General features: G+C 44.4%; 1 protein-coding gene across 1 annotated transcript; it reads left to right on the top strand.

Annotated features, from left to right (window-relative positions):
- The first annotated feature begins 12 nt into the window (after positions 1–12).
- On the top strand, positions 13–1946 carry LOC149492634 (uncharacterized). Its single transcript, XM_089716148.1, has 2 exons — positions 13–1055; positions 1137–1946. Exons 1-2 carry the CDS (start codon positions 420–422, stop codon positions 1776–1778), a joined length of 1278 nt encoding a protein of 425 aa, XP_089572274.1. The 5' UTR covers positions 13–419; the 3' UTR covers positions 1779–1946.
- Positions 1947–11816: the final 9870 nt, after the last annotated feature.

Raw genomic sequence — 11816 nt, 5'->3', positions numbered from 1 at the left:
GGCTGGGTGTGCCCTGCCCTGTCTGGGCGGGCATACCCGCCTGGGCTGGGCGGGCGTGCCCGCCCCGCGTGGGCGGGCATGCCCGCCTGGGCTAGGCGGGAGTGCCCGCCCTGCCTGGGCGGGCATGCCCGCCTAGGTAAGGCGGGCGTGCCCGCCCATTCCGGGCGGGCGTGCCCGCCCTTCAGGTGGGCATACCCGCCCTAGAGGGCGTGGGCAGCCGCCCTTGGGCGCGACTTTCTAAATAAAAAAGGCTGTTTTTAGCCTTTTTCCCCATTCTAACTCTCGAACTCTGTGCCTAAATAGCTATTCTGGTCAGTTTTCTCTCTCCCCTCTTTTTTTTTATTTATTATTATATTTATTATTATTATTATTATTTTTTTTTAATTAATAAAAGCAGGATAGATAAATAAATAAGAAACATGAATCCCTTTTACAATCATAGCATGCATAGCTGGACCAGGAGTCTCTCCAAAATTGAAAAGATCAATTTGGGGAGGTACGGAATTTCTCCCGTTATCACTCTTAGGGGCGTAGTAGTTGACTGGGACCTTTTGCGAGCCTGTATTAGATTTTGGGATCCTAAGGCTCACGTTTTTCGGTTTGGGGCTATGATGGAGGAAATGTGCCCTCTTTTTGAGGAATTTTGTGCGATTATAGGGTGTGATCCCAATGCTCCCTTGGTTAGGCACGAGGTGAAAGTTGGGTATGTTAAGTCATTTGAGAACTTGTTTCGGTTTAGCCGGCAACAGGCTAAGGCTATGATTGTGGATGATCAGAAGGCGATTCTGTTGCCCCTGATTGATGAATTTTCAGAAACTTGCTTGGACGACCCTGACCGGATGAGGCTGAGGATGCGGGCCCTGGTTTTCTGCTTATTGGCTGGTTTCTTATTCAACCGGGACCCAGGTTTTGGAGACTTGCGGCTTTGTCCCATGGTTTGGCAAATGGAGGATATGGGTTGTATTGGCGGTGTCGTGCTGGCAGAGACCATTAGAAGCCTTGACAGAGCCGCTTTAGGGTTCGATGATTGGACTGTTTCCCCCGTCATTCTCCAGGTATTTTTTCTATTATCCTACCTCATTCTTCTTCTTCTTTTTTAATTTGTTTCTTTGTAATAGAAAAGATCTATTACTCAGGTTTGGTTGAGGGATCATCTTCAAGTGGTGGCTGCTCCTACCTCCCTTCCTTACAATCCTTCCCAGTATCGCATGCGAAAAATCTTGATCTCGCACCCTTCTATTGAGACATGGACTTCGTGGCTGGTTGAATCAGGTCCAAATGAGATACTGTGGTTCATCCCTTGGTATAATATCAGCCGCTTTATTCAGGTCAGCTTCCGCCATTCTCGGGTTTACCTCTTAGGCCTTACCCACTGCACTTGGTACTGCGCTTCGCGCGTTTTGAGGCAGATGGGGATAGATCAGACTGTCCCCGTTATGGATGATATTTCGACCGATGCTGCCATTACTGCTGGTGTTACCCGAGCTGTCCTTAAAGCTTGGGTTAGAGATCACCGCATGGTGAGACCTTTACCCGATCCCACCAGTGTTCAGACTTCTCCCGAGTACCGGGCCTGGTTCATTGCCGCTGTCTGGCCAATTGAAAGACCAAGGAGGACTGCACTGCTGAGTGTTCTTGAAGGTTGGGTTCAGGCTGATGTTGAAGAGGAGTTTGGGACAGGTGAGGAGATTGTGCTGGCCCCTCGGACAGGCAAGGCTGGGCAGAGTTCAGTAGAAGACTCAGAGGATGCCGCTCCGCGGAGGCAACAGGATACCTAGACTCATATGAACTTTTGTGATCTTTTTCTTGTTTTGCCTTTCGTTTTGGGACTTTGGATTTATCTTTGGATGTATGCTTTACACTTTCTTTTCTGCTTGATTTGAACTGCTATTTGGAATGAGATTCGACTTTTTAGCTTGAATTGAGAAAATTATTTAGCTTTCCAAGCATTTTCTAATTTTATTTCTTTCAAGCTCTAATTTTTGCCTAAGCTGCCCTTTTCGGGTTTTCAACTTAGCGAGCTTACCCATTTTTGTCTAAGCCGCCCTTTTTGGGTTTTCAGCTTAACGGGTCCCGACTTTTGCCTAAGTCGCCTTTTTATGGGTTTTCGACTTAGCGGGTTTTTTTATTTTTTTTTATTTTTTTTTATTTTTTTTATTTGACAAAGAAGAATGAAATTATGAAATGTTTAGACCGCGCCCAAAGAGGGCTGCCTACATATCTCTGATATATAATTTCTTTTTTCCAAAGAGAATCAGGTCTAATGTAGTTCATCTTACATTACAATCACACAAAATATCTTTTTAACTGATCTAAATTACATGGATTAGCAAATTCCAAGCCATCCAAATCAGTCAAAATAACGGCTCCGCCTGACAAAATTTTCTTTAACACATAGGGTCCAGCCCAATGAGGACGAAACTTCCCACGTGGGTCTACGATTGGCTGTCTAATTTCTTTCAAAACCAAACAACCCTCTTCCAACTTCCGGTCTTTGACTTTCTTATTGAAATGCCGCGCCATTCTTCTTTGATACACTTGAGTTTGGTGGATTGCTCGCAATCGCTTTTCATCCATACCCAAGAGTTGCGAATGATAATTCTCGGCCCAATCTGCTTCGCTGATCTGGCTTTCCTGGATAATTCTTGCCGACCGAACTTCCAGCTCAATAGGCAACACTGCTTCCATGCCATATACTAAAGAATACGGGGTTGCCCCAGTAGGTGTCCTGATTGAAGTCCTGTATCCCCACAAGGCATTTGGCAATTGTTCGTGCCAAGCTCTATGCTTTTGAACTGTCTTATGCAAAATGACCTTTATAGCCTTGTTTGCAGCTTCTACGGCCCCATTCGTCTGTGGGCGGTAGGGTGAAGACTTGTGATGCTGAATCTTCTTTTGTTTCAGTAGGTCCAAAAATTCACTTTGAAAGTGAGATCCGTTATTCGTGATGATCTCGAATGGTGTTCCATACCGACAAAGGATGTTGGTACGAACGAACTGTGCTGCCTTCTTGGCATTCAAAACGGAATAAGAAGCTGCCTCAATCCACTTAGTAAAATAATCAACAGCAACCAGAATGAATTGATGGCCATTGGAAGCCTTTGGATGGATCTTTCCGATCACGTCTATGCCCCAAGTTGCGAAAGGCCATGGTGAAGTAATGGGATTTAGACTGACCGGAGGCTGTCTTTGTAGCTTAGCAAAAACCTGACATTCGTGGCACTTCCGCGCGTGCCTCACGCAATCTGCATTTATGGTCGACCAGTAATAACCCAGGTTCATAATTTTCCGAGCCAAAGCTATCCCGTGCATGTGCGGACCAGACTCCCCATTGTGTAAGGAATTCATGATGCTTTGAGCTTTTCCATTTCCTTAGAGCTTGATAGACTATCAGGTTGGAATCTCCGAAAACCCTAAGGATTTTTATTTCTTTTTCCAGGGCCGCTTCTAACCCCTTGATGCAAGCTTCATACTCGGCTTCGTTGTTGGTACAGTCGAAATCTAGTTTGACTGCGATTGGGACGTATTCTCCACAAGGAGTTTTGAATACGACTCCAATCCCGTTTCCATGGTAGTTTGACGCTCCATCGAAGTACATTTCCCAGACCTCACCTTCCAAGCTCAACAAGTCTTCATCAGGAAATTCTACTTCCGGCATTTGGTCCTCGACCGGCAATTCTGCTAATTGATCAGCCAAGGCTCCGCCTTTCACTGCCTTCCGTTGTACAAATTTTAAATCGTAGGCTGCGAGCACTGACACCCACTTTGCCATCTTACAGTCAAGAACCGGCCTTTCCATAAGGAATTTCAAGGGGTTCGATTCAGAGATTACGTGTGTAGTGTAAGACGAGAGGTAGTGTTGCAGCTTGGTACAGGCCCAGACTAGAGCCAGACACAACTTCTCTATCTTGTTGTATTTCAACTCATATTCCAGCATCCTCTTGCTGAGGTAATACACGGCATTTTCTATCCTTGTATCTTCTGCTTGTTGAGCTAATATGGCACCCATTGCTTCTTCTGTCACAGACAGATACAGTAGCAAAGGCTTTCCTAGCCTTGGTGGTTGTAAAACAGGCGGGGATAGCGGGGATAGCAGGTATCGCTTGACTTGGTCGAAAGCCGCCTGACAATCCTTATTCCATTTGACTGCTACTCCTTTCCTAAGTAGTTTGAAAATCGGACCACAAGTATCGGCCAACTGATTGATGAACCGGCTGATGTACTGTAGCCTTCCTAGGAAACCTCGGACTTCTTTTTCGGTCCTTGGTGCTGGCATTTCCAGAATAGCTCTAGCTTTCGAAGGATCAATCTCTATGCCCTTCCGACTAACCATGTGCCCCAGAAATACTCCGGATGTAGCTCCAAACAGACATTTTGTCGGATTGAGCTTTAAATTGTACTTTCGAAGTCTAAGGAAGAACTTCTCAAGCGCTGTCGTATGTTCTTCAGCTGTTTTTGATTTGACAACCATATTGTCCACATATACTTCTACTTCTTTGTGAATCATGTCATGGAAGATGGTCGTCGCCATTCGTTGATAGGTTGCCCCAGCATTTTTGAGCCCAAAAGGCATGATCCTGTAGCAGTAAGTTCCCCATTCCGTGGTGAACGCCGTTTTCTCTTTGTCTGGCTCATGCATCATTATTTGATTATAACCGACAGCAAGATCAGTCAAGGAGACCATCTCGTGTCCAGCCATTCGGTCCACTAACAAGTCAATGTGCGGCAGAGGAAAATCGTCCTTCGGACATGCTTTATTCAAATCCCGGTAGTCCACACACATTCGCACTTTTCCATCCTTCTTTGGCACTGGCACGATATTTGCTAACCATGTCGGGTAGGCGATAGGTTCTATGAACTTGTTCTCCAGCTGCTTGGCAACTTCCTCCTTGATTTTCAAGGACCATTCTGTTTTCAGCCTTCTTAGCTTCTGTTTTACTGGCTTAGTCTCTGGATATACTGGAATCTTGTGCACCACTATTGCTGGGTCAATTCCGGTGATGTCACTTGCTTTCCACATGAAGCAATCAGCAAATTTTGTCAAACATTCACTGACCTGTTCCCTGTTCATGCAATCAGATGCAATGTATGTATGTTCGTTTTCTTCTTTGCCAATTATTATTTTTTCCTTTTCATTTTTTTATTTCATTTATTTGATTGTTTTTGCTTGGAAATGCTTGGAAAGATAGACACACAGGGTAATCAAGAATTTGCAAGCCTTTATTAATTATGACGGAATCGTCTTCAAAGAATACATCAAATTTGAAATCTGGATCTTCTAGATCCGACACAGATGACCCGGAACTGGAACTAGACTCTGACTCGGTTTCAGTCTCGGGGTCAGACTCGGACTCAGTACAGGACTTTATTACAGACTCCGGTACTAGGTTTGAGTCGGGAGGGGGTTTATCAGCAGTGCGCTCCTCCTCGGTGTACCAGTTGGTGAGAAGTCCTTCGTTCGGCTTGATCAGATCTAGCAGGTCTCGATTCCCGTCATCTCCTGTGATAACCGCAACTTCGTCAAAGAGACTAGGCTGCATGAAGTCTTCTGCTTCCAGCCCAGTTACTGTTTCAGGCTTGTTGCCCCAGACATCTGAGAATATCTCCAACCCAGGCAGCATCTTCTTAGCGGTTGGGCAGCAAAAAGGTTCTCGGAAGCCACAGTAAGGAACTGTTTCTCCCGGTTTACAGAAGTAGCTGTTCAGAGTCAATAGGTAAGGCCGCATTTGTACATTCTCTTTCCTTCCTCTTCGGGTCCTCTTAGCACGGTCCTCATTAGTGGGCTCATAACCCAGTCCGAAAGTTCCCTCATTCACTGGACACTCCCAGGCTTGCAGTTTGGGGTATGCTTTCCCGGATCTGGCCATAACCATTCCTGGCAGATAGGACATCTTAAGCATCAAGGGCACTATGCAGTTTATTTGCACCGTCCCGAAATCAAAGAGAATTCGAGAGTTTGCAGTCTTTCCTTCTATGAACTACACAGTGTCGTACTGAAATCCCGAGAGGGGTAGATTGACAGTTTCAGGGTTGACCTCAAAGAGAGGCTGGCCCTTTGGCTTTTTGAGCTGGCTATAGTCATCCCCCTGAATGGTGATGACTTTGTCCTCGTAAGGAAACTTGACCTTTTGGTGCAAGGACGAGGGTACTGCCTTAGTGTGGTGTATCCATGGTTGGCCCAGAAGCAGGTTGAAGCTAGTCGGTACATCAATTACCTGGAAGGGGACTTCCATCACAGCTGGCCCAACCGTTAACTTCAGCGTAGCAACCCCCAACACTTCCCTCCGGGTGCTGTCATAGGCCTTCACTATCTGGTCCGAGGGAGTGAAGTCAGTTTCTTCCAACCCTAGACAGCTGGCTACTCTTATTTGGCAGACGTTCAGCGCCGACCCATTATCAATGAGAACCATGGGCACGGTTTTGTCTCGAGTCTGAACAGTGACATAGAGAGCATTGTTATGACTGCCTCCCTCTTTGGGCAAATCGTCATCAGAGAAACCGATGCTTCGTGTTTTAGATGATTGGGTGAGGGTGGATACTAGCATTTCTGGGCTAACTTCCACAGGTGTCTGAAGTTGACTCAAAGCCTTGCAAAGAGTTTGGCGATGAGGAAAGGACGATGCCAAAAGTTCCCAGATTGACACCCTAGCTTGTGTCTTTTTTAATTGTGACAGCACCGGGTCCTCCTTTGGCTCCTCTGCCCTCTGGTAGGGTTTATTTTGAATTTTGTCCAAAACTAAAGGTTCATATTGTCTCCCGCTCCTGGTTATAGCATCAAGTTCTCCGACTAGGTCATTCAAATCCAAAACACAGATGTTATTCATTTCTAGGAACAGTTCGAAAGGATCGATCAGTTCCTGATCAGCCATAATAGCATTTACCCCGTGATTTGGTAAGGGGTTAGTACTAATGTTTGGCTTACTTCTGGGAATAATTGAACCATTGTCCACCAGGTCCTGGATGCGATTCTTGAGCGTCCAACACGCTTTAGTCTTATGCCCATGTCCCTGATGATACTCACAGTATTCATCAGCCCTGTAATTCCTCGGTAATGGATTTGGTGGTGGCCTTGCTTCCAAAGGCTTGATGTAGTTAGCCTTGACAGCTTCTCGGAATACCACAAGGATCGGCATCCCGAGATCAGTATAGGTTCTCCTGGATGATTGATTATTATTTCTCATGTTCCCCACACGTAAAGGATTTGTGGGGGTGATGCTAGCCACTTCGTGGACCTTGCCAGCTTGGCTAGGTTTCTTATACTTTGAGGTTCCTGAGTCTTCTTTCAGTTGCCCCATTTGAATCAGATCTTCTACCTTAGTAGCAGTGGCAATGAGCGACTGGAATGTTGGTAGGTACTGAGTCTGTAGTTGGTGTTGGTAGACAGGCTGCAGGTTTTTTATTATTATATCTACCTGCTCTTGTTCAGAAGGCCGGTTAATCATTTGGGCGGCTTTGGCCCTCCACCTCGTAAGGAACGAGGAAAAGGGTTCATTGTTTTTCTGCTTGGTGGTTTCTAGTTCTCTTCGAGTGACATCCACCTCCATGTTATAGCGGTATTGGGAATTGAATGCATTGCAGATGTCTTCCCATGTTTTCATTTTGGACCGGTCTAAGCTGACAAACCATCTCAATGCAGCACCGGTAAGAGATTGTTGGAACAACTGGGCAAGGAGCTCGCTGCTCAATCCAAATGGGTTAAGAGCACCTACATACATTTTCAAATGAGTCTTAGGACAAGTGGTTCCATCAAATTTGTCCATGTTGGGCATCTTGAACTTAGTTGGCAACCTGGCTTCAGGGAACAAAGACAAGGAGTCCATGTCCACCACTTCCTTGTGGGTTTTGGGAGCAGTGATGGACCTCTCTAGGAGCTCTAGTTTCTCTCTCATTCTCTGAGCTTCCAGCTCAGAGGTAGTTTTAGAAGGCATATCATCCAGGTTTAGGGCAGGGTTTGTAGGTTCAGCAGCAGGACCCTGGTTGGAGGCAGTAGGTCCACTTCCCCCAGCGGAGGCCCCGTTTCCATTACCATTCCCATTACCCAGTTCAGCTATCAGGGCGGTCCTTTGGGCAGCTAGTGCCTCATTCATTCTGGCCTCCATTCTGGCCTCCATTCTAGCCTCTAGTTGTTCAATGAGGGTTTGGATATCAGCAAGTGATGCCATTGGTGCAGATAAGGTTGTTGGAGTTGTAGGCGAAGCTGGTGTAGCTGGTGAAGCTGGTGAAGCTGGTGATAGCACTGTAGGTGTGTCTGGCACTTGGGTAGGCACTCGGATTGTGGGCACCTGTAAGGATAAGGGTAGCTGGATTAGGTACAGTGGTCGATGTATCAGGTAGCTGATGTGAGGTGAATTGACTCTCTTGTCCAACTGTGCATGACTGAAAGTAAAAGGGTATTTCACGCCCTCTTTGTGTTTACCCCATGTTTATGATATGTCGTGAATGCGCATAACAACACGTCGTAATCTGTTTAATGATATGATTCACATCATTGGGTGCATACAGTCCTAAAGGATAGGTTCTATAGGCTATGACTCAAATAGAGAATCGGCTTATAAGGGACCCTTGAACCTTGAGTATGGATATACCTAACCACATGTGAAACAAAGAGTTTCGCGTGGGTCCAACGGTACGCACACCTATGGGCCACCCCCAAAAGGATTAGGGGCGGTTTGCGGTAACAGGGAGGACGCTTTGGCTGTCCGTCGACATAATCAAAGAGACCTGCCGATCAGCGCTACTTGCAATCCAGACTCAGAAGTTTGAACAGAAAGAGAAGAAATTCATTTGAAATTCATTTTTTATGCAATGGAGAAAAAGATTCTCGATCGTGCAAATAAATCAACAAGTTTAAATGTCTTAATCAAGTTTGTCAATTTGGTTCAAATCTCCTAATCAAGTATTCTTAAAGAAAGAACACTTGATTCGTGTTAGGGTACCCTGCAAAACAAAGCATAATAAAATGATGCCTTAAAGAAAGGCCGGTTAGTTTTCACAACAATTGTAGTCCACTTTATGCAAATTAATTACATAACGTCCCCAGCAGAGTCGCCAAACTGTGAACCCCTTCCCCAAATATCATAGGCATGTGATGCATATGATGAATGAGAAGAAATACACGTAATGTGTGTGAGTCGCCACCTTGTTTAATTATTTTAGGGTAAACTAGGAAAAACCCTAAGTGACTCCAATTTTAATTAACCTAGTTACTAGATTAATTATCCCAATGTTTAAGGCACAATCTACGAACCCGAGATGGATCCCGAGACTATGTCATGCTGATGAACTAACCGATGAATGAATGCTTTGCAAGGTGAATGATGGATTAATGAAATGTTTGAGTGATTTCGACTTGCCACCCGGGGTGAAATCCCGAACGTGCCTACGTACTTCCGTTTGAATGGAAGATCAAAGTCAACGTAGTTCGATAGGCCTTCTTTGAAGGGCATTGAATGGGTATGCTTAATGCATGAGTGTGTGTATGCTTAGTGCATTTTTTGTTTAGGCATTTTGCCAAAGAGTTTGATTTTTAGGCATTTGATGCCAAAAAGTGTTGATTTTAATGACTTTAAGCCAAAAAGATTGATTTAGGCAATTGTTGCCAGAAATGATTAATTTTTAGGCGATTGTCGCAAAAATGATTGATTTTAAGGCTTTTAGCCGAAAAGAGTGATTTAGGCAATCGATTGCCAAAATGAAGTTGGTTGGGCGATTGTCGCCAAAATGATTGATTTTTTCGGTTTTAAAACCCAAAGATTGATTGAGTTTTAAGGCATTTTGCCAAAACTTTGATTTAACTGTAGGCAATTTGTTGCCAAAACATGATTGATTAAGGCTTTTAGCCACAATTGTTGATTAATTGGACTTAAGCTGAAAATTGTTCGAAATAAAGGCAATCATACCATAGCCATTGAATTACTAGATATTTTAAGCCAATATTGTCGGACTTAAACTTTGATACCACGATTATTAATTAACCGGGCATTTGGCTTAATCATATTTTAATTGAGGCAATTTACATGCCTATATGATGGTATGAATGCATTTATGCAGTTGTAGAATTTTTAGGAGTAGAAAAGAAGCATACATGAAGTGCTAAGATTAAATAGGTAAAGTTTGACTTACGTACTTGATTTAATCGTCGACCGCTTCTTAACTCCAGGTTAAGCTCCTCGTTAAGGGAATTAATTTTAGTTTAATTTTAAGTGACCAAGTATCACAAAAATAAACTAAAATTAAAAAGAAAAAAAATGCAAGAAAGCAGTAAAGAATGGCAAAGAGCGTAGGGGGAAGGAGCGTCCGTCAACACAGACTGAGTGTCTCAAAACGGAGCCCCAGAGCCGTCTTTTATAGGAAAAAAGTGACCCCAGGCGCCCCTGCCGGCCTTCAAGGGCGGGCGTGTCCACCCAAGCTGGGCGGACATGCCCGCCTGGGCTGGGCGGGCGTGCCCGCCCTAGCTTAGGCGGGCGTGTCCGCCCAAGCTGGGCGGGCGCGCCCGCCTGGCTTGGGCGGGTATGCCCGCCCATGTTGGGCGGGCATGCCCACCCCTCGGGCGGGCATGTGTGCCTTCTTTCTTTTTCTTAATTTCGTTCCGGAGGCTTTTCCGGGAGTTCCGGACCTCCAAAAAAATATTCCGAGACCAGTTCCATGATCCTCGTAATTTTTTCGGACATTTCAAGTACCATATTGGCACACTTCCGGCGAACTTTTTGAATGACCTCCGGTCTGACCGGACTGTTTGCAGTCCGGAAAAAGTGGCTCTTTGAGCCTCAAAATTTGAGTATTCACAATTAATTGGACTTAAGCCGGACTGTTTGAAATAAAGGCGATTATACCATAGTCATTAATTGACTAGGTACTTTAAGCCAATATTGTCGGATTTAGGCTTTAATACCACGATTATCAATTAATCGGGTATTTAAGCTTAATCATATTTAATTGAGGCAGTTTATTTGCCTAATTGATGACATGAATGCATTTATGCAGTTGTAGAATTAGGAGTAGAAGAGAAATATGCATGAAGTGCTAAAATTAAATGAGCAGAGTTTCGTTTATTTACCTGAGTTAATCGGCGACCGCTTCTTAGCTTCAGCTTGAAAAACTCCGGATTAAGCTCATCGTTTGGGGAATATTAATTAATTTAGTTTAATTTAAGTGGCCAAATATCACAACAGCAGAGTAATAAAAAGCCTATACTAAAATGCAGAAAAGCAGTAAAAGAATCGCAAGGAGCGTAGGGGAGAAGGAGCGTCCGTCAACACAGACTGAGTGAGTAAAAACGGAGTGCCGGGGTGTGAACTCCTACCCCGAAAATATAGGCATAAAAATGCATATGACCAAAGGGCAGAAATGCACGTGAATGTATGAGTCGCCACTTTGTTTATTTATTTTAGGGTAAACTAGGAAAAAACCCTAAGTTGACTCCAATTTTAATTAACCTAATTACTAGATTAATTATCCCAATGTCTAAGGCACAATCTTCGAACCCGAGGTGGATCCCGAGACTATGTCATGCTGATGAACTAACCAAAATAAATGAATGCTTTGCAAGGTAATTGAACCAATGGAATGTTTAAGTGATTTCAACTTGCCGCTCGGGGTTAAATCCCAAACGTGCCTACGTACTTCCGTTTGAATGGAAGTGTGAACCCCTCCCCAAATGCCAAAATGCATGTAAATGCATGTTACGCATATGACTAAAGGTAGAAATGCACGTGAGTGTGAGTCGCCACCTTGTTTAATTATTTCAGGGTAAACTAGGAAAAAACCCTAAGTGACTCCAATTTTAATTAACCTAATTACTAGATTAATTATCCCAA

This window comes from Jatropha curcas, chromosome 11 (genome assembly GCF_041381405.1).
Source record: "Jatropha curcas cultivar XTBG-Jc1 chromosome 11, XTBG_Jcur_1.0, whole genome shotgun sequence".
Taxonomy (NCBI): Eukaryota; Viridiplantae; Streptophyta; class Magnoliopsida; order Malpighiales; family Euphorbiaceae; genus Jatropha; species Jatropha curcas.
The sequence above is the reverse complement of the archived record's forward strand: the minus strand, read 5'-3'. Positions and strand labels throughout refer to the sequence as shown.

Coding starts and splice junctions, on each gene's coding strand:
- LOC149492634 (XM_089716148.1), top strand. CDS start 420: ATGAATCCCTTTTACAATCATAGCATGCATAGCTGGACCAGGAGTCTC. Junction 1,056..1,136: donor TTTCCCCCGTCATTCTCCAG/GTATTTTTTCTA, acceptor TCTATTACTCAG/GTTTGGTTGAGGGATCATCT.